A 23,647-nucleotide genomic window follows, 5' to 3' on the forward strand; every position below is an offset into this window, starting at 1 on the left:
AATTTTGAACCCTAAACCTTACAAATTCTTAACTCTGATTCTACTGATTGGATTTTTTTCATTTAGGTGTCAAATAATTTATACTGTAGAATGTACTCCATTTTTCTAAATTGGTTTGGGATTTTTATTGTGCTGTGTTTTCACTTTATTACTGCTTGTGCACTACATACATACTTTACACATTGCCTCTAAAATAAGCCTGACTGATGTTTGTGCCAAGCTACCCAAGGTTAAACACAGGTTAAGTTAGTGATGTTTTTATGCGGTTTACCCCGCAAGGGATTGTGGCTGTTGCTTGACCAGGGCTCACATACCAGTTAACCAACAACCCAATTACTGACAACTTCTGATAAACTACTGGGGATTAAACAGCTTCCCTGGTTATTGGTGAGAAAAAGAATTATCTTCAAAGCCCTGCTGTTCACTTTTAGAGCTGTACATAATAAAGGTCTCCTTTTTCTTCAACAGAGTTTGAGTCTGTATAGGCCAAAGAGATATCTGCTGTCCCACAATAATTAGCCCCTGTTCACCCCAAGAATGAAGTTGGCAAGAAAACAGGGAAATACCTTTTTTATATATTTGGTAGCCAAACTCTGGAAAAGCCTGTCCCTGGAGCTTAGGTAATCAAGACAAATCGTCTTAGGCAAGCCTGAATGGTTGTTTGAGGCAACCTACTGAATAGCACTGAGATGCTTGGTGGAAGCTGCTGCTTACACTCCAGAAGTAATATTTCATTAATTTATTTATTGGCTTGCCCCACCACTGTGAGGAAGCAATATAGGTTCTAAAAGCAGAAATGTCAGCTCTATCTGCTTCTGTGTCACGAGGCAGAAATGGCTTGGGTAAATGCCTTGACCCTTCATCCCCCTTTTTATTATCTCCCTTTGAGAGCATTGGCTAGTGGAAGAAAAGCAGACCTTGGTGGGGTGCAGAAACACTAAGCCCTCCCCTCCCCCACAGATTTTGTTGGTGCACCTGCTAAAGACAAATAAGTAAGGTCCTGAGCACCCCCCTGCCCCCAGTAACCCTAAATGTTCTACAATCTGTTGTGGGCCTAATAACAGGATATTTTTCTTGCAGGGTTTTGGGGGCATATTGTAAAATTGTAGCCAAGATCCTTTTTCCTTGATTTGACCCTCAGGCACACTCCACAGCTAGGCACTTTAGGCCCTACGCATGCCCACCTTGACAGCCACTAACTTAAAACTAGGTTTGGGATGCATTGGATTGCCCTATTGGATTGTTAACTTTCTGCCGATGCTGTGCAGCACTGAGAAAAAACTAGGGTTGGGGAGAACTTGTGGAGTTTTACTCCACGGAGTTACATGAAAACTCTGAGATGCAGCAGAGTTCTGCCAGCGGGCGGAGATCGGCAAGTTATGCTGCTCAAGTTGATTTTTAGCGCTGGGATCCTGTTCTTGTTTCTCTTAGGGCCAGGACACCTCTTTGAAGGCAACTGCAAGCTGTATAAATGGCTTCATGATATTATTAGTTAGCAATTCAAGATAGCAAATACTACTTGGAGTGGTAAATTTAGAAAAAGGTCATTTTCATGTGCGTGAAAGTGATTTTTTAAAAGAAGAATGGCCCTGTGGCAAACGGGGGTAGTTTGGCCCATCAAAACAATTAGATTATTTTTAAGGACCATGATGGATGGGAGAGCAATAATCCAGCAAGTGGGAGGGAGGAAAACAGAGTGGACAGGAGAGCAACAGATGACCTTGAGGCCAGGGAGGGAGCTGGAATAGTTTTTTTTTTTTTTTTTTATGTAAAAATAAGAGGAGAGGGAAGTGATTGACAAATGAAAAGCACCACACGAAGGAGAGAGCAAATGGGTGGGGAGGGCAACATGTAGCATGGGGTGTATCTGCGGGGAGAGCAGAACGTGAGAGAGAGAGAGAGCACGAAAACACATTTACTCATGGGGTGCTTGAAGAAAAAGAAAAAAGTAGTTCCCTAAATGTGAGCAGTGGAAGGATACAAGTCAGCCAATAAAAGGAAGGTAAAGAAGTTATATTCCAGGCAAGCGACAAACACAAGAAAAGCAAGGCAAGCCATTGCCTAAAAAACAAACAAATGAGTGACGAATCCCTCAAATGGAAAGCAATGGACGGGTTCTAAACCCACAAACTTTTTGGTACGGTCAACAAGAGGTCTTCTGTAAAGAGACAGATAAAAGTCTCACAATGTGAAAGGCAGAGTAACATGTTTGCTTCCCTGACTCCTGTACCTCACCCTCACCTTTCGCACACACTGCACCACAGAAGGTTGACGACCATTACGAGAAATCCCTAACGTCTGGAACTCACAATACACTTTGCAAAAAAAAAAACAGAAAGGTGTGACAGCATCCTAACAAGGTCGCTAGGATTCCTGCTCCGGAACACAGGAAAGAAGATGAAGAGGGCCCCACAAAAAACTGGTCACTGTGGAGGAGGAAGACAAGAAGTAGCCAAAGGGATCATATTCCTGCTGCATTCAGTTCTAACATGGGGCTGTCTGATGGTGCTCCGGGAGTCAGGCCACTGCATTCAAGGAGGAAGCTCACCTCATAGACAAGGCTTTCAAATCTATAGGCTACAAGTCAGCCCCCACCTTAATGCAACCTGTACAGTGTAGACTGACTTTCAGTGGGATCCACCAAGCATCTCGTGGTGCCATTAACCCTGGACGCAGAAGCACATTAGGTGACCATCTTTCATTGGTGCCACCGACCAGCCCGTTTCCACACAGCTTCCAGGGAAGAAACCATGTTTTGCAAGTCTACAAGTCTCCCTGAAAAGACTTGCAACTAGGAAAACGCTAGTACCATTATACATTTCAGAAATGCAGATCTTCTAAGGAATACAGGGATTAGTGAACTGAAAGTGATCCAGGAAATGTTCCCTATAGTTAGAGCCTTACAAGTTGAGGCATACTTTTTTCCTTTGTGTTACATCTGAAGTTAGCACAAACGAACATTCCCAGCTAATAAACTTTATAGCATTCCATGTAGCTACACTTCTTTGATAAAAATGGTGTCCCATATCTGTAAGGTCGCAGAGGTTATGGGAGCACAGAAGACCAAAACTTTAGCAATGTTCAGTGGAGTGTGGACACAAAACCTTGCACAGATAATGCATGAGCAACACCATTCCTTTTTAAGGTCGAGCCTGCGTCGCATGCGCTTGCGCACGCGTATCGCTTGCGAGATGTTTTAGTAGATACAAAAGGGCTTGGGGGCCCTGTCCATGTCACGTCAGTGTCTTTCATTGGTTCGTGGGCTTGCCTTTCAAAACCTGCTTGCTTTCATTAGTGGAAAGCATGCATACGTCATGCCTTTTCCGATGGTTAGCCCTCCTCGACCGCAGCAACCAAGTACTGAAAACATGCGAGGCTCGCTGTTTTCCGTCCAGTTTCTGGACTACTTTTTATCTTTTTTTCGCAGTGCGATCTCACTTGGCAGAAGTCCAGCGATGTGCATGACATTGACCCTGTTACATAGTTAATTGCACTTTTGCCGATAGATTTCACTACGAGTGAACTGTAGCAGCGCGATCACGTTTTTTTTTTATTTCTTCTCCCTGCATGCCGTCTTCATCTGTCCTTACGAGTGAACTGTAGCAGTGCAATCGCGCTTTTTTTTTTTTCATTTAATGTGGCAATAAAAGTCCGCTTGGGAGTTTACAACTGCTAATAGCTGTAGCTCTGAGACATGCGAGACCCTACTGCATTGTAAATGCTTGTTTACATATTCTGAAGAATACAAGGTGGAGTGATATGTTAGAGCGCAACGTTTTTCCCACCAATAATGCATTTTGTAGAAAAGGTCATATATTAAACAGTGCATACTAGCATGAGAAGCCTCACACACAAAATAATAAACTACCAAACAAAAAGGTAATGGCTGCACAGACTTTGTGAGAAACAAAAACACAAATTATGTCAGCCATGTTAATGTTCACCATTAAGCATTGAATGATTTTTCACTAAAATGAAGATGATGCAATTCTTGTACCAGAGCAAACATACACTTTCACAGAAGCATGTCCTCTTGAAAATCATAGAACTATGGCATCTCCAAAAACCCTATGCGATGATGATAAAATTTCAAAACCAAGTACACAACTGATGATAATGTTGATACTGGACTATGCACTATTGGGAAAAGAACAGTTAATAATGAAGTAGAGATAGGAAGGCGAAGTTATGCTTTACATCTACTTTTCACAGGACTCTTGAAAGATGAGAGGGTGGATGCAAACCAACTCCTTCCAATTTAATCCTAAGAAAATGCAGTAACCATGGCAAATTTTGGTAATCCTCGAAGAAAGAACTTGCGCATAAACGAAAGACAAACCAAAATCGTATCTTAAAAAATGAGAAGGACCTGCAGAAAATGCTTTACATAAATACTGAAACAACCCCGGTATTGGCAACACAAAAAGCAGCTTTGAAGCAAGAGTAACTTCCCAATCACCTGCACTTTACGGGAAAATGTAAGGCAGTCTCAGCTTGATAGCAGTACAAGGAGCCTTGTACCCAAGACTCATGATATGAAGAAAACAAGGTTGTTTTGATTTTTAAGTCAAATATCTACATTGTTGATGAATCAGCTGGGCTTGCAACATGCAATTACATTTTGTTGTGGAAGTTTAGTTGTGAAGATTATAGACTTCACCAAATATCAAACCAATCCTCCGTGTTAAATCACTTAACAACATGCATAACTTCACTCTGGGAAAGTTAAAATCTGCTTATTCAAAGTTCTTGCCAAATTGGCTTCTGGCACACATGGAATATCCTGGAATCAAAATGCACTTATCTATGTACAATGTGCCCCACACTGGTGTATTCCAAGCTACCCGAGAGACCTTAGTAGTACGAATAATGGATGGAGAAACTGCTACAATACAAACTTTGCATACTTTTGCTCTGTTGTAAAGTAATGTGAAGGTGAACTATAACACATACCTTAAAAGTCATGACGGTGGTTATCCCCTTCTATCTAGCAACACCTACTGTTCGACACCTGCTATCAAAGTCACTGTGGCTCTTTAAGGTCCCCAATATTCACTTTAATTAAACATAAAAAATTGTTCAGATAGCTTTTTAAATAAAAGCCTTTTTCTATATTTTACAATAAACCGAGTCATCTCCTCTGTGAAACTTGTGTTGCCAGCCTTTGTAACCCCTACCTCCCATGAAGGCATGTCAGGGAGGTCACATATGGACACTACAATAGTAGATCCTTTGCTGAGCTTTCCTGTGGCAGTGCATTTTTGTGTGTCTTATCCATAACCCGTGAAAAGCTTCTGCACTTGTACATTCAACAAAGGTGAGAAACAAAAGCAGCTGCGCAAGTCTCCCGGGATTAACACTACAGAAGACCCGTTGTGCATGAATAGGAAATGCCACAAAACACACTGAGTGGTGACATGATCGGATAAAGAGGACTTGGCAGGCTTGTTTGTGTAGCTACCAACACACTGCGCTCCGCAAACCTGGCCTGATCGCTCACCTGAGCAGTAACTAATACCAGACATCTGTTTACAGTTCCCGTGACTGCTACCAGCTTCCTAATCCCATCCCACCTCGGCACACAGAAACTGAATCCAGGATCAAGGGTTCATCGCAAAGCATTAAAGCAAAAGAGTGTATTAATTTGTCAAGGGGATTGGCTCTTCACTGAGAGACTTATCAAAATAAAAGGAAGAAAGTATTACATGGGCTTCAACAGAACTTCCTTTGAGCGTTATGGGTAACAACAGAAGTGTTTAGGTCTATAATGTAAATTTTTAAAAAGTTAGCCCCGGTTATGTTTTGCCATGCCTGTGGTTTTTGCTTCCAGCTCTATTCGAAAGGAGGTTCTGTAACAGCACAATGCAGCAATGTGGTTGTGGTAGGGTAACTAAGGGAGAAGGAAGGGGAATAGCTCCTCCGTATTCTGGCACCAATGTAAGCTTTGGATATTGAACACTGCGGGCTTAACTGTTGGAACGGCACCAGACCAACTCTACTAGCCAGAGGATAAGCAGAATTAAAACGATGCACCTAAACAACTGGTTTGAGTATCGCCTAATTTAGAAAACATTTTTATTCATTTTTTTTTTTTTTTGCCATCCTGGCCTTTCAGTCAAGAAACCTGTGCGTTCTCGGACTTGTAATTCTTGTTTGCTTTAATTGACCCAACTGGAGCAGCGCACCTGAAGGAAATTATTTGTGAAAGAAAAGCCTACATTGGAAACATGGTGTCTACCTAAATTGAGCGATCTGAAAACACTACACAGCTATAAGGGGTGTTCTCGATCACACTTTGGAAAAAAACTGCAATGTGATCCAGAATAACCACTAGTTTTAGAAGATTTCTGGTAACCCGAATGGCATGTTCAACTGCTGGCTCGTTATTCTAAACTTCAGATCACAGCAGTTAGTTTAGTAAGATATCTCAATAAGTTAAGCCACAATGCTGAGGTCTACTTATAACCAGTAGGTCACAGGGTTAAATGCAGGCTTGGGCAACAGCTCTCCACCCTCCCGAAACTGATAAATTGGTTACCACTGATTTAGATATAAATAACACTTCTTTAGATCGTTACTGAAAGGCAGATTTATTGCAGCAAGTGTTTAAATAAATGCCTACAATAACTGGCTTGCCTCATCAGCATATCACAGATTTGTTTCTTTGGATACAGCAAAGCTTTTCGAACACTGATCCCGAAGAGAAGGGATGTGTCCAGTGACAAAATCACAGAAGTGTCCTACAAATGAATTCATAAAAATGCTGCCAGTTTGGAAAGCCAGAGAAATTCCCTACAACCTGCTCCACCCCAACATGGCAGGGTAAAAAACCGACACTGTTGAGTAAAAGTTTGAAAAGCGTGGTCCTCAGCCCAACAGGTATTCTTGCTTCGTTCCAGGGAAGAATGGAAAAAAATTTTTTTTATCAGACCACAATCAACAATGTGGAAGGATTAACAATCAGTGTAGTAAATCCCAGCTTTGAAAGGACAGCTGCTCTGAAAGCACACGAGAAACTATTAAAACACAGAAAGAATCCAAATTCCGCCATAAAAAAGGACAAATAGATGATTTTGTTTTATGTTATGTCAGAGCAGTGCTAACAGTTTAAACGTTAATGGTCAAATAATTGATGACTGTTGAAACGTTGTCTGCAAATGATTAAAGCAAATCTACAAAAAACTTCTAGCATGTCCAAATCTAAACTTCTGCCCCCAGTCTTACCGAGGAGAGATGCCACCGGAGCAAGTACCCCTAATAAAATGTAAAACATTTAGGTATGCCTCTAAGGCACTGGAGTCATACTGCTGTGCTTCGACATGCCAAAGTGGCTACCGCACAGTACCCTGTAGGTACACAATCTTAACACCCAATCCTAAACCTCAGAAATAGCATGTCTTGGAAAAATGATTCCAGGAAACTTTCTTCAGTGCTTGGGGTTTTTAACTTTCTTTCAGTCAAATTTTCAATAAGTATATCTACCTCGGAAATGGGCAACTTGCTAGAAAACAATTCCAGTAATTACTTCATCAGAACAAAGTAAAGATGTACACTTTCTCGTTCTTTTCAGATAATATATATATATATATATAAGACTTCAATAGCATTTTTTTACTTTAGAAACACTTAACGTTCATCGTGAAACTATATCCCTACTATATATGGATCATTGAGCCTCCACAATGCTGCATCAAATCCTCATTTACATAGTTTGATTTATGTCAGGAAAATAAGCAATGCTGTCTATGCTAACTTACTAAAACATGAGCAGCTCTTTACTTACACTTGCCCCTCACTTGGAGCTTCCAAAGTAATTTACTATAGCACTAATAAAGAAGGTCATATCAGCATTAAAGAAGGTCATATCAGCATTATCGAAGGTCAGTCACTTGAAAAGAGAGACTGGGGACAGAGGGTGCAAGACAAAATATGAAGATGAAAAATAGTGCTTAACACAAATATTTTCACTGATAATAATCCTAATGATAGCATCTACCGCTCCTCATTATGAAAAGGCGTTATGTTTTGACGAATAACCTAAATGGCTGAGACTTTCATTTCACCCAAACACTGCATGTGCACAAAATGCTACGGTTATGTTTGGTATGCTATTCAAATGTAGATTTCTAGTACTCAGGTACCAACCCAAGCATCAGGGTATTCTCCAAAAGTGACCTTATACTGATTCACCTTTCACCAACGTAACTTTACACTGATGCATTACTGCAGCAGTAGCCACCCAAGTGTCAGTATCACAAATATCCATTGAATGTTTTTACTGACCAAAGCACTGAAATGTGGCAGATATCCCTGGAAAATAGAATGCAAAGCTTGACTTCAATGGTGTAAGCCTGTGGGTTAAAAAAGCCAAATTCTGTTTTTCAATATCGAACAACACAAAGACAAAGATACTGTACAAATAGCAAGCAGTGTTTGAGTAACAAATCCATTCATAAAACGTTTGACATTCTGGCTCAAAATCAGTCCTCTGTGTTCTTCAATACTTCATACTTTCACTGCTTAACCCGATTGTGGCAATCACATCAAAGCCTTAGAACCTCAACACTTATTAAAGTGGATAGATATTATTCTCAACATTTTCTGCAATAGCAGTCTCACTGACAATGGCAATTAAGCAAAGATTAAGGTCGGATTGCAGTTAATACTTTAACTCCTGGGCCCTAATCAGAATATGAGGCAGAATCATCCTTCACTTTCATTTGATTTTATCACAAAGACCCAGCTTAATAAATTAGGCATGAAAGCGGAAGTCCACATAATCCACCTTGGAGTAAAAACCGTGTCCAGAACCAACAGCTGTATTCCTCAAACAAAGGCACTGGCCTGATAGAAAAAGTTCATTAAATGAAGTACTGTTGTACAGTTGTGTGTGTCTCCTCCCAGTTACATCGGAGTATTCGATAGTGGTAGGTAGGAACATAACAGAGCCCACAGGGAGAGTTGATTGGCCAGGTTCAAAAATGTTCAATCCCCGTTCATGTTCCCTGTTTAGTTCAGTTAGGGAAAGTGTGCATAGATGGTTTTCAACGGTTTACTGAACAACATGTTCAGGTTTGGATCTCAGAATCAGGCTGACAGCATGCCAGAGCCTAAAACCGTGTGTCCAAGATTACTCGAATTTGCAAGTTCAGGGAATAATATGAATATTTGTTTGTTAGCCTATCAAAAATGTTGCATTATTCACCATGAAACATCTGCATCCGAGTGATTACAATATTTTAACTTAAGTAGTTCAGTCAGCGGTAATGCTTACAAACATATATAGACTGCTGGAAGAAAAGATTACTACTAAAGCTTAGAACTGGCAGCAGGACACACTAGTTTTATAACCTCACATGGCAGCCGTCAACCTCAAAAACAAGGAGGACATATTGGAGAAAGACCTGCAATATATGTTGTTGCTTTTCTTTCGATCCGTCTGCTGTGTACTCCATCTGAGAGAAGCTTATTTAGCTTTGTAATTTCTTCTGAGATTTGAGTGTATTTTCTTGGGTGCAAACAGGGCTGCATTGCTGCTGGACATAATGGGAGCTAAACTAAATGCAGTGTGCCAACTTCTCACATTCAATGAAGACACATTGGACATGTCTTCAGTCGCAGACTCGGTTAACACTCCCTCTCTGCCTTGCAATGTTAGGGGTGCCACAGGTGCGAGGGACCATCAGTTAAGTCACCTATATTTTATTATGTGCATTTGAAATTCACTTGATTAGAATGGGTATACTCCTGTGACTCTTTTGAAAAGTGGGTGCCCTTTATAAATCTTGGTCAATTGTGTACAAAAGTTAACGTGGGCAGGTGACGCCATTTCAGAGTATAAATCTTATAACTCATTATCAGAGTTACAGCCACCTTCTGACGGGTAACTCAAGAAGTGTTCACAGATTTCCTTTATAAGGATTTCCCTCATGACTGATTTTTTTGTCCACTATGTAAATGTCTGAAAACATTAAGTGTAGCTGAACGCTACTTTTTCAAGTCAATAAAACTGAGGCCGTAAAATACCATCTGTGGTCTCGTGGTTTATGAGGTCATCAGAATTCAGGACGGCTTTTTACAACTACATTTAGGCAGAGTCGAGGGATACTTTATACATGACTGCCCATAAATCACCTCCAATTTGAAAAGTATATACCACACAACATTTTGACTAATAACACATTTGAAAAATCAAGGCATAGACCATATTATCCTGTGGGGGTCAACGACATAGTTCAGTGGTTCAGAATATTAATCCAAATTCTATTCCAGTAAGAATGTGCACAGTCCCAGCAATCAAGGCTTTGGGTTTCACATGTGCGGATAGATACTGAGCATTCAAAACATTACCACACATTATGCTTATATTTGCACACATACATTTTAAGTTAAAAAAACACTTCATGTTCCAAGTTAGCAAAGGGTTGCATGACATCGGTTTGAACTGATTCGCACCCACACTGCATACACCTGGCACAGTCTTCATAAAGAGATATCCACTCAGAGAAGATGCTGAAACATATTTGCTCAAAAATGTAGCCTTGTATTCTAAAAAGGCAAACTTGTAGAGTATCCCTGCTGCAGAAGTCTATCATTAAGGAGGTTCCTCTTCAATTGATAAGAACATCTAGGCCTTTGATGACCTGGGCAGCACTATGCAAATATTCACATTGCCTTAATTATAAAAACAGTATAGAATCTGCCCTCGTCCTTTCCAGAAACAATGTGTACGGCCACTATTTTTCCCTGCTGGGATGGTGCTATGCTTTCGTTGATACAAGAAGAATATTCAGAAATATTGCATTCATCCACTCACTATCCCTTTGTGCTTAGAAAAATTCCAGAAATATCTTGATGTTCCGTAAAACAGATGCCTAAAAGTATGCATATGCACTGATCAGTGTACCTCATCAATACCATGCACCGGTTAGGTTTATGCCTTTCTTGGACACCTCCTTAAGAAGTGCTTTACCTCAGTTTATCAAAGCAGCTTTCTTAAAATTTGCCTCCATCTAGGCTGAAAGGGGCCTAATCTCCTCAGACATTCCATCTACCTTTCTTCTTCCATGGTCTCACCCACTGCTGACAATTACAATAAAGCCCATGCTCTTGTGATGATTCTTAAAGAGGGTTGTGATAGAAAAGAGTATTTGCCTCCTTATAGCTACATTTCAGATCACTTATTTGGACGGTGCTGTTCTCCTTGAAATTATGTCCTTCTTCCCAACAAGCATGGGACCAACAAACCACAATCTAATCACACCCCTCAAAAATAGTTTCCTATTTTGAACTAAAATGGATTACCCTGGCAAATAACAGACTACACCCCCTATGGAGAACGAAGGAAATAGGATCCAGGTCTTAGAAATGACAGAATAGGTATATCTTAATTGCTTTATTTTGTATGGCAATTATTACTGCAGTTCACCGTCTCTAAACACAGTTAAAAAAAGATGTCATTAGTATCTAATTTAGTAGGACAAAGTTTACAGACCTTCTGAGGATGCAAGGCTGAGTTGGTGCTGCTGGGATTCAAACTCAAACTGTGGTCACAGAAGATGCTGTTGGTGATCATCCAAGTTACTCAGCTATTGTGTTGGCTCATCGGGAGGAGTCCCCAAGTCTCACCAAACTGCTAACTATTCACATGTCAGGAGAAAATCCACAGAATATCTAATGTATGCAAACACCTGTGGTAACAGGACTGAAGATATACAAACAAATGGTGGAAAAGTACGACCTAGACACATTGCAGGTCTTAGTAGGATGTGCAAGTGAAACCTGCTCCAAGCAATCACAAAGCACAAATGGTAGGCATACAAGAATACACTATGTTTCAAAATAGCGTTGATGGACTTTCTACAAGAAAAAAACGATCTCCTAGATCTATAAAATAATCAATACCACCCTGAGATTTCAGCACGAGTAAAATGTGTATGGGAAGAAACACTGGGAGCAATGTATGATTCAGGATGGGAGAAGGCAAAACAGCCATTACGGCTGGGTTCCGATTGGTAAATCTTAAGATACTTCAATGAGCTGTTTATTTCCAGACCGAGCTGAGGACTTTTGCTCTCATATAGTCTGACGTACCTCAGGAGATGTGGCAGAAAGGGAGATTTCATTCACAAATGGGAGTGCCCACTGAAAAAGGAGTTTTGAGCAGTGGCAGTTCGCAGAAGGGGCGGGCGGCACGAGGGGGGAGGGGAATAATTGAATAATAAGAAGAAAAAAAAGCACTTACCTCCCCCGCCATTGCGCCGCTCTGCTTCTGCATCTTCTTGGTGCAGGCACAAGCTCCCAGTCTGCCCTGTGGCCAATCCTTGCTCAGAGCAGTATCATGATTGGCAGGGAGCACCCTGCCAGGGAACTTCCAGGAAGACTGGGAGCCTGTGCAGGCTCTCTCCAGCCCTGTGCATATGTGTGTTTGGCTGGCCTGAGACGGCCAACCAAACATATATGCACAGTAGGGGGGGCACAGCTCTCCCCCTCCGTGCACTTCACCCCAGTGGCCCAGCCCCTTTCAAAGAAAATGATAATAAAACACCAGGGACGTCTCCTCCGCCCTTATGGAGGAGCAGCCCCTGGTTCTGAGGGACAGTGTGGGGCTGATTGGCATTAGTACTGTACATTTAAAACAAAGCTGGGAGCCTAGATAATGCTACCAGCTGTCTGGCAAGATCTCCCACTACGAAATATAGTAAACTACTGTTTGACAACTGTAGGCAATTGTCAGAGAAGACATAGCTAAATTATGGGGAAAAGACCTAACTCTCAATTTCTACGAGTAGTGTCTAATGGTAGACTGATACATGGCAACCGTGAGACGAGTATATGCAAGAGCAAAGGGTGCCCTCATAGATTTACAAAGATATGGGGCTAATTATTTGAGTTTTACAGGCTGTGATAGGACTGTGGGGGGTCATGAGAGGTGTGGTGCTAAATACGATATAGGGGTTTGTAATGTATAAGTATGTGAGCCCTCAAAGATCCCAACTGAAAAGGTATAGACCAACGTTGAGTCTGCCCTAGGTGTAGACACTAATGTTTGCTTTAGGCTTCAATGAATGAATCAATCATTGGTATTTATAAAGAACGAGAGGTATTCAGGCGCTGGAGTGGTCGAGTGTGCTAGCTGTAGGGTAATCACATGTCGAAGAGCCAGGCCTTGAGTTATCTTCTGCAGATGGTAAGGGTAGGAGCAGTGTGGTTCAATGCTTTGGCAGCTACGTGGCAAAGGCGCACCATCTGCTGCAGTGGATACTGGGGATGTGGGTGAGGGAGGTCAAACAGAAGTTTCTGGTGGGCAGGTGGAAGAATAGTCTGTAATTTGATGATCTTCGATCCAGTGTTGTGGACAGCATGGTACGCGAGGAGCTTGAATTTGCATCTCTTGTGGAAGGGTAGCCAGTGAAGGTTTCTGAGATAGGGGCGTGATGCTGGCTCGCCTGGAGAGAAGGAGGTTGATCCTAACTGTGGTGTTCTGAATGGTCTGCAGGTTGTGGAGGGGAAGGGAGGGGAGTCTGGTATAGAGGACGTTGCTGTAGTCGAGGCGTTTGGGTATGAGGGCCTGTGTGATGGTTTTCCTGGTGCTGACAGGGATACAGTTGAACATTTTCCGGAGCATGCCAAGGATGTGAAAGCCACTGCGTTTATTTGCTGTTTGAATGAGAGTTCCTTATCGATGATGATGTCATGGTTGCGGGTGTGGTCAGTCGGGGTAGGTGGAGTACCAAGTGTGGTCTGCCACGAAGAGTCGTTCCAGGGAGAGGGGTTGTTACCGAATATAACTTCAGTTTTGTCTGCGTTGAGTTTGAGGCAGTTGGACTTCATCCACTCTGCAATGTTGGCCCTGGTGCTTTTGAAATTGGATCTGTGGGAGTGTTCTTCCGAGAGGGAGATTATTATCTGCATGTTGTCGGCGTAGGAAATGATCTTAATTCTGTAGGTTCGGATGATCTCCGCCAGTGGGGACATTTAAGTGTTTTAAAGTGTGGGTCTGAGAGAGGACCCCTGAGGGATGCCGCATATGATCTTCTTGGGTTTTGACGTGTAGGGAGAGAGGTTGATTCTCTGTGTGCGTCCTGTGAGGATGTCGATCCATGTGAGGGAATTGCTATGGACTCCTAGGAAGTGGAGTATAATCACACGGGTATGGTGAGAGACCGTGTAGAAGGCAGCCTAGAAGTCGAGGAGGACCAGGGCTGCCTTCTCACCAAGATTGAGGAGGGATCTGATGTTGTCAGTGGCAGCAAGGAGGGCGGTTTCTGTGTTGTGGCCCACTCGGAATCCAACTTGGGAAGAGTCCAGCAGGATGAGCCTTTCCAGGTGATCCACGAGTTAATGGTTGATGGATTTTTTTTCTAGGACTTATGCTGGGAAAGGAAGCAGCGAGATTGGATGGTAGTTCTTGAGTTCCTTATGGTCCACTGTGTTTTTTTTTTAGTAGAGGTTTGACCTCGGCTTGTTTCCAGATCCCAGGGATGGTGGCAGTGTTGATAGAGGTGTTGAGGATGTGGGTGAGGATGCTGCTGATTTTGCTCTGGCTGAGGTTGTAGGCATGGTGAGGGCAGGGGCGGAGTGGGTGGAATTAATGAGGGCTGCTGTCTCTTGGAAGATCAGCTGTTTCCAATCTGTGATAATGTCGCTGGAGGTGACGTCTGGATGGATGAGGGGATGGTCGATGCTTGTGGGTGGAAGTTGGTGTATATGGTGGTGATTTTCTTATGGAAGAAGTCGGCAAAGGCGTCACAGAGAGTCTGTGAGGGTTAGAAGGTGTTTGCAGCAGCGGTGGGGCAGGCAAACTCCTTGATGATTTTGAAGAGTTCCTTCAAGTGGTTGCTGCTGGCTTCGAGGCGGCTGCGTAGGGTGTTCTTTTTTATTTCTTTGCGTGGGGGTGGTACATTTTGAGAGGTTTTTTTTTTAATGTGGTGCAGTCTAAGGGGTTTTTGCTAAGTCTCCAACGTCTTTCTAGTTGCTTGCATTCCATTTTGCATGCCTGGATCTCGGGGTAAAACCAGGAGGCTGGAGCACTGGTTCCCCTGGTGCTGGACTTTCTGGCTGTGGCAACTTCATTTGCACAATTGAGGATCCATTCATTAAAACTGTGGGTGTCTGCCTCGAGGTGGACTGTGGGGGTTGGTTTGTTGGCGTTGAGGACAGTGGACCATTGTGACTGCGTGACATTATCCCATCTGTGATGGGGAGGAGGGGTGGCACCGGAGGTGCCATGGTGTGTTATGGCTCACTCTTTATGGAGAAGTGGACGATGTGGTGGACAGCCCATGTGAGTTCTGTGGTGTGGCGAAATGGATTCTATTGCTGGCCGCAAAAATTGGGTTGAGGGTGTGTCCTGCAGTGTGTGTGGGCTCGGAGACAAGTTAATTGAGTCCAATGGTGTCAGGGCTTTCCAGGTGGTCGGTTGAATTGCGGTTGTTGGGATTGTCTGGGTGGAAGTTGAGGTCCCAGAGAAGCATGTAGTGTTTAGAGTTGATCGGGGGCATGTGTTTAGTGTTGACTTTGCAGAAGGTGGCGCGAGGCCCACCTGACGGTATACGAGGGTACCTCGGATTGTGGTGGTGGCGTCAGTGTAGTCGTTAAACTGAGTTGCTCCATGTGGGGTAAGAGTTCGTCCTCGATGGGGGTGCATTGGAGGTGGTTCTTATGGATTATGGCAATGCTGTTTGTCGATGCAGTCTTTGTGGATCGTTTTGTGGATCATCTTGTAGCCTGCTGGAACTGCGCAACAAATATCGGGCGGCTGAGGGCCTGAGCCAGGTTTCAGTGATGAACAACAGGTCCGAGGGGAGGGTGGTGATGGTGTCCCAAACTTCTGAGGCGTGTTTGTTGAGGGATCTGGTGTTGAGTGGTAGGCAGTGGAGGGCCTTTCCTGTTGGCCGTCGGGGCAGAGGGGTCAGGTGGTGGAGGACTTGGTGATGCAGGAGAAGTGGCACAGGAGGCAGGGGTAAGGTCCGACTGTAGCCCAGGGGGATGTGGTACAGCAGTTGTCTCAATTCCTGATGATTGAAGTCTCGCAGCTCGGTCGCAGAGTAACTTTGGAGAGTGCGACAGCCAGTTTGGGGGGGGGGTGGTCCTGTTGCTGGGCACGGCGCAGGGACAGAGAGGCTTGCCTTTGGCGTGCCAACTGCGGCCTCCGTTAAAGTCCTGTGGTGGAAGTGGCAGATGGGAAGAGGGTAGGAATCGATGGGGAGTTGAAGGCAGGAACAAAATAACAGGATAGCGGGGACAAATCAAACAGAAAAGTGAGATAGCGAGGCAAAAAGACAAGTCCAGACAAGTCCAGCCAAAAGAGACAAGTCCATGCAAGCAATAAGAGGAATAGAGGAAAATGAGCAACAAAGATATCAAAGTCAAAGACAAGTCGAGGCAAGCGTCAAGAAAATTAAAGGAAACTCAGAGACAGAGAGACAAAGTTCAGGCAGGCAGGCAACAAGAACAATTAGGGGAAACAGGGGGAGAGAGAAGAGAAAAAGAAGTAAGAAGGAGGCAGTACAAGTCGAGGCCTACCACAAGACCTGCAGCAGAGCAACACTCAGGGAGCTGAGCCAGGGCCTGCTAATGGGGTCGCGCTGCAGCCTACATTAGATAGGTCCTGGAGTGGGAGGGGTGGAGGGCTGGAATCGACGGGGAGACAGCGGTGGGAAGAAAACGGCGAGAAAGCGGGAACAAAGAGAAAAGTGAGACAGCGAGGCAAAGAGACCAAGAGACAAGTCCAGCAAGTGAGACAGTGAGGCGATAAGACCAAAAGAGACAAGTCCAGCTTTGTATTATAGCTCTAACTGCAAGACTGGAGAAACACAAGCATCGCCTTTTCAACTACCGCTAATTGTTTGAACATGAAAATAATAAACATAATAAAAATAGCTTGAAAAAACCATTTGAATGTCAGACGTGCAATACGGTGAGGCCTACAAAAAACAATTGAGCACGTGACCAGCAAATATATACTTATGCAATGGGATACTGCAATATTTCTGATGGAACTCAAAATATGTCTACAATGCAATTCATGACCATCTTTTGCACCTCCAGCATCTCATGGTAATAATATTATGTGACACTTTAATCAGTCAACACGGAATGTTAAGTGTAATAATTCTCGATATATTCATTCTGTTTAACAAACGAAGAATGTGAGTCACAATAACATCATGGACATAATACATTATGTGAGACATTTACCCTTAAGTAATATCTCGCTTATATGCGTGATTACCTAAGAAAAGGGCCTGGGCTTCCAAAGTGTCCGCTCGCTCTGGCTAGTGAGTACATGAATTAGGGCCTACTCCCTGGGGCCTTCCTACACTAAAATGGAGTGACTCATGTTTCTACTGACGTGTTTATGACGTGCCCAAGAGTCCATACCCCCTTTTGGGAAGACCTTTGTCAACTTGGCCATTTGCTGATGCTGAGTAAATTGAAAACTTCTGCCACGGCCCATCTTTTCGTTTGGTGAATGCGTACTGACCGAGTGCGGGGTTCACATGAAATTCGCGCCCTCGAAGGTAGCAGCAGGAGTTCAATTAGACGCCCGCCACCAACAGCTGGCCACACACGGCGCCTTACCGTCCATACGGATTGAATTATCCGGTCATGGGGGGCGAGGGAGGAGGGAAAGCTTCACTTACCACTTCAGTCGGCCTGTAGTACTTGTGGTCAACGGCTACGTGGATCTTGCCGGTCTCCTTGCACAGGCCTACTTCGTTCTCGTCCTTCCCCTGCCACCTGTAAAGAAGACAAAGAATTACTGAGACCGTAATTAAACCCACGCTCTGGTCTTAAGAGCCATTTGACCCTCTTCAGATGTCTGTGCCGGGTGTCAATCCACTCCACAGGAGTGTGTGAACTCATTAACTGAAGGGACAAAGATAAAGCGGCGACAGCAACGGGGGAATAATGACCTCAGAAGCCAGCACGTTTCAAAACGACACCGCTTACTTAACACCTCCATTCCACCTTAACAGCCTGCGAGATTAACTACGTGCGAGGCTTGGAATGTTTCAGAATAGTGCCACTGCTACCAGCCTACGGAGGGCGCGCGCTCAGTAAAAGAAGGCGTTTACTCTCACCTGTGACTGCGTCTTCACGCACGTCTTGAGTTTCTAGTATAAACGCGCACTCGTGTACTATACGTGTGGGTGCAAGCTATCTTGAGAGCTCTTGTGTTTATTGCCAGAAAATGAATCAGAAAAGGGTTTACATCACAAAAGAAAAAAAAATACACGTTCAAATGTTCTTGTCAAAGGCTGACGATTTCTCTGCAGAGAGCAAAAAATATGCTCCACTCCTTTCTAGTTGGGTGCAGAAGAGTGTTTACGTCAATCCCTATAAAAATGTTTAATGACGTTTAGGAAAAAAAATGGGTCAGATAATGAATTTTTACAGCACATTTTTTTTTCACATACATTAGGTAAAAAGCAACAGGCTCAGAAAAGGCCATCACGAAACATTCCAATCCTCACGCTGTGTCAAACAAGCCTGGATCTCTTTGGGGTTGAACATTGCCTGTACAATATCATAAACATCTTTTACAGCCACAGGTGATACAGCAGTTCACACAGCGTATCATACAGCAGAGCGTCTAATTCTACTTGTACATTTTTGCCATTCTGTCCTTTCTCGGTATATTGTCAAGCATATAGTATGAATAAAAATGTCCTTTGAAGAAGCAAGGTAGAACAATTACAAGCACAGGCAGCACCAATAGCACTATTGTACAAAGGGCCCCGCGGTGTTGGAGGGGCAGCTCCAGGGCCCCCCCTCAGCACAGTACACCGGCCTGAGAGCTCCTGACTGGGCCGGAAAGGCCCTCCATGTACTTTGCAGGGGGGCCCGCTCACGTTTCGTAACAAGACTGACCAATAGGTCTCGCCAATGTGAAAGGTATTGGCTTTGCCAATGTCTTTTAGCCAGGCTGTACAGCAGCCTGGCTAAAAGTGAATTTGGAAAAACACGCACTACGAGGCAGTCCTGGGGGGTGGGGAGGGAGGGTACAATATGGCAACGGGACATAGGATAGGAGCAGTATGTTTTGCATCCTGTCCTTTCTCTGTATATTTCCGAGCATATAGTATGAATAAAAATGTCCTTTGAAGAAGCAAGGTAGAACAATTACAAGCACAGGCAGCACCAATAGCACTATTGTACAAAGGGCCCCGCGGTGTTGGAGGGGCAGCTCCAGGGCCCCCCCTCAGCACAGTACACCGGCCTGAGAGCTCCTGACTGGGCCGGAAAGGCCCTCCATGTACTTTGCAGGGGGGCCCGCTCACGTTTCGTAACAAGACTGACCAATAGGTCTCGCCAATGTGAAAGGTATTGGCTTTGCCAATGTCTTTTAGCCAGGCTGTACAGCAGCCTGGCTAAAAGTGAATTTGGAAAAACACGCACTACGAGGCAGTCCTGGGGGGTGGGGAGGGAGGGTACAATATGGCAACGGGACATAGGATAGGAGCAGTATGTTTTGCATCCTGTCCTTTCTCTGTATATTTCCGAGCATATAGTATGAATAAAAATGTCCTTTGAAGAAGCAAGGTAGAACAATTACAAGCACAGGCAGCACCAATAGCACTATTGTACAAAGGGCCCCGCGGTGTTGGAGGGGCAGCTCCAGGGCCCCCCCTCAGCACAGTACACCGGCCTGAGAGCTCCTGACTGGGCCGGAAAGGCCCTCCATGTACTTTGCAGGGGGGCCCGCTCACGTTTCGTAACAAGACTGACCAATAGGTCTCGCCAATGTGAAAGGTATTGGCTTTGCCAATGTCTTTTAGCCAGGCTGTACAGCAGCCTGGCTAAAAGTGAATTTAGAAAAACACGCACTACGAGGCAGTCCTGGGGGGTGGGGAGGGAGGGTACAATATGGCAACGGGACATAGGATAGGAGCAGTATGTTTTGCATCCTGTCCTTTCTCTGTATATTTCCGAGCATATAGTATGAATAAGAGTGCCCTTGAAAGGAACAAGGTAGAACAATGACAAGCACTGTCAACACGTCTCGCCTATGCAAATGTTGTTTAGTTTTGCCAATGTCTTTTAGCCATGTTGTACAGCAGTGTGGCTGTGCAGCATGGCTAAAAGCATATTTAGAAAAAAAGCGTTGTGACGCGGCTAGTGCTGGCTGCGTCATAGTCCTTTTTTGGTACGGTGGCTGGTGGGGGTAGCGACAGACAATGGAAGGGTGGGAAGAAAAAGGCAACACACACAAGGGTGGGGTGGTGGGAGGGCAATAAGCAACACGGCAAGAGTAGAGGGTGGTAGGGGAAAAAGCAACACAGAAAATGGGTAGGGGTCGGAGGGGAAGAAGCAACAGGGACAGGAAACAAACACATTTTGTACCTGAATCACAGCAAGCAGCTGATGCACAGCAGGACACTAATGAAAGTAAACCAGTCAGTACTTGGTCCAATCAAAATAAACAAAGTGATATTGTCAAGAGCAGGCCAATTAGGAGGCAGCATATGAAATAAGAGCCACAATTAAGCCAATGAATGGAAAGCAATGGGCAGGCTCCAAGCCCCTTATAGTACAATATGTCTCACTGTAATGTAATGGCACTTTCACTGTCGGCAGGCAAGACCTACAAATTGCTTAAGACTCACAATCTCAGGCAGCACAATAACGCTAACCTGATTTTATAGACTCCGACAACAGTTCTTTTATTCAGATCACATAACAGTTTTAGATATAAATGCAATATTTTCATACCCAAACATCAGCTTTTGAGTTTATGAATGTAAGTACATGCTGCTATAAATAGATACTTTTAGAAAAATAAACTCAGTACCCCTAAACAAAAACTTGGCATTTTCATTTTTAGTAAATGTGTGTTTGGAGCTAAACAATAAATGATCATTTTGATCAAATCAAGCACTGACAAGTACTACTGCCACACATGGATAGATTATGTCCTGAATGCCCTTGTGTCACCATCTCACCAAAGGCTGCTCACAATATGCCAAGAAAGACCAGTTTGCAAGGCAGTCTCCGACCACTGCATGGAAGTATTGGCAGTGCTTTACTAAAATCGGTCAAATAAAATATAAATAATTAAAATATTATGCTAAGTCTATTAAATTTGCAAAGGTAGATTTCACCATGACATGGATGGCCCAAAGACCACCGTTATAGCAGGTCTAGCATTATGCAGAGGGTGGGCAGTGGGCTTGGATGGCGACCTTGTATTAAATGTTACAAACATTATCCTAGAGCCAGCGATACCATGCAAGTGCACAATCATGAAGAGACACTACCCACGTGGCACAAATATGGCAGATTCCCTAGGGGTTGACATTAATATGGCATGGATAGCACCACATATTGCAAAAATTACAACAAATGTGACATTTCTAACAATTTTTCAGGTGTGGACACTGCCATGGCTGCATGGTAAGATTTTTCACAAATATGCCAGAACCCAAATTTTTTCAGGGGCTGAGTCATAGCGCCATGGTAGCCTCCCTTGCCAAGTACTACCAGCAATATGCCAGGGCTAGTGTCATTATATCAAGCACATGATACATACAGTTTCGAACAGGCAAACAAACATCAACATCGGAGCAATTTTTTTTTCTTGCCATGCTTCCTCTGCTCATGGACTCTTTAAGGAAGGGGGCAGGGTGTCTCCACTCCTCCATGGCTGAATACAGACCCTGAATTTGGAAATCAAAGTAGCACCCAGTAGACCAAGACACCAACGCTGCAAACAGGGAGTTAAACAGAAGAGCAGGAACAGTATTATGGTGGGAATGGCCTGTCTCAAGCCATCACCTAGCTTCTGATGGGAATGAAAGTTCCACTTCTATCTGAAGCTTGGAATCCCACCCTTGCTCCTCACTCTGCCTTTCAAGTGGTCCAGGAATGCTCTCTGATGAGTGTTCCCGAGTAGTACCATTTAGCAGGCAAGCTGCACTGCCTGGGTCATGGCCAGCAGCTCAGTTAAGTACTAAAGTTTGTTCATGTGTGATGGGGCATATCTAAATTCTTGCTGCACACGTGCACAATTGAAGTCTATCTGCAGACTACTGTGTACTTACATGGGAATCTAGAGGTTGATCACAGTTTTACCACCACGGCCCCAGCCACCCTTGCTCTCCTTTCACCAGCTGCATTGTCTGTAGGGTTGGCGTGTGCACAAAACCACAACTGTATGTTCATTAAATTAATCATGTTTTCATTCATACTACCAGTACAGAGCACATTAATAAGCAAGCAGGGGCAGACAACTGGCAGAGTGTGGCGACTCAAGTGGTAGGCCATCGTCCCAAATATCACTCTTGACAAGATGCCAATTCACTTCGATATGAGTACAGCTAGTCTACAATGTACCCAACCTCCTGTCTATGTGCTACCTACCAGAATCCTTTCCTGTCCCCACTTCTGCTCCCGTCTTCCTGTTCACATACCAGAAGTCGACTACCAATAGTGCTCTGTTCCGCCACTATTTAATGAGGTACACCCATATTGGGTAAAAAGAAAGATCATCCCTCATTCTCTCTTCCATGTTACTTGCTGTCCCTTTTCCTGAGCCCTTCTTTCTTCCACATTCCTTTTGACTTCTCCTGTCTTCAAACTGACCTTATCACTCTACAAAAAAGGTCAACAGCACCAGACAGACCATCAAAACACATCCAATGACACTTAATGACTTGCCTTGTAGGCTCATGGCTCTTACTAGGACTTCCAGCATACAGGAACATCAGCGGTTCCTCACAAAACAACTGCTCCAAATGTCTGGAGTTCCTTGAACGACTACAAACAACAGTTATTTAGACTAGCAAGGGTGATCAAGGTCATCACCTGGCTTTGGGCTTAGCACAACCATTAGTGAAGTGGACCTTTGTTGGAGCCCTGTACATGATGTTTGGAGTACACGCAAGTCAGATATATTAATTTACAACAGGTATACAAGGTCATGCTGATTTGTGCACCTGATTTATACCAATGTTTAGAAAACACAGGGGCCCAAGTAGGCAGTTGTCCCCAGTTAATTCCTCTCGACCCACTTCAATTGATTTGATGTTGCAAAGAGCCATAGGGGTGGTAGCATCTGAAACAGAGCTGACTGGGCAACGGCTCTCATTAAGCTGCGACAATTCTGGCTCAAGTGTGGTGTCACAGTCAACCGTACTTTCTGAGCCCTCAACAGGTGATCCTTCAGTAGGCATCAACCACGCAGGAGCAAATGACCAGGGGTAGGATTCAGCACCCGAGCCGCAGCGGAGTAAGGCAGAGTCTACAGAGCCTAAACCGGCATCTGTGAGAAAGTCTAAGGCTACACGACACACAAAACCTTGATGTGGAGCCAAAACAAAGCCGGGACCATTAGTATGTCCTAAAGACACTGTTCGGGTTTGAGATCGGGAGGTCTCTCAGTCTCCTGGGGTAGCGGGTGGGACAGAAACATTCTGGAGCAAAGCAGGTCTATAGTTGTTTTAGAACTTGCTCCGCTGATCACTAAGTTAAAAAATGTAGAGCTCCTGTGTAAGGATGCATTGTGTTCCACAAGAGAGCTGACAAGTAGAGTGGTGTATTCAGGAACCCAGACTGGAGTAGACTTGGGAAGGAATAGGGATTACAGCATTGGTTATCTGAGGAGGGAGCTACCATTTGAAAACTGGACCGGTAATGTGGA

The 23,647-nt window shown here is 44.0% G+C and overlaps 1 protein-coding gene across 1 annotated transcript in view; it reads right to left on the minus strand.

Annotated features, from left to right (window-relative positions):
• GMDS (GDP-mannose 4,6-dehydratase) overlaps positions 1-23,647 on the minus strand; it is a 1,419,543-nt gene that overhangs the window by 194,265 nt on the left and 1,201,631 nt on the right. Inside the window, exon 9 of the mRNA XM_069217866.1 lies at positions 17,649-17,745. Within this exon, the coding sequence (XP_069073967.1) occupies positions 17,649-17,745 (97 nt within the window). The remainder of the gene's footprint in view (positions 1-17,648; positions 17,746-23,647) is intronic.

Source organism: Pleurodeles waltl, chromosome 2_1 (assembly GCF_031143425.1).
Source record: "Pleurodeles waltl isolate 20211129_DDA chromosome 2_1, aPleWal1.hap1.20221129, whole genome shotgun sequence".
In the NCBI taxonomy this organism is placed as follows: Eukaryota; Metazoa; Chordata; class Amphibia; order Caudata; family Salamandridae; genus Pleurodeles; species Pleurodeles waltl.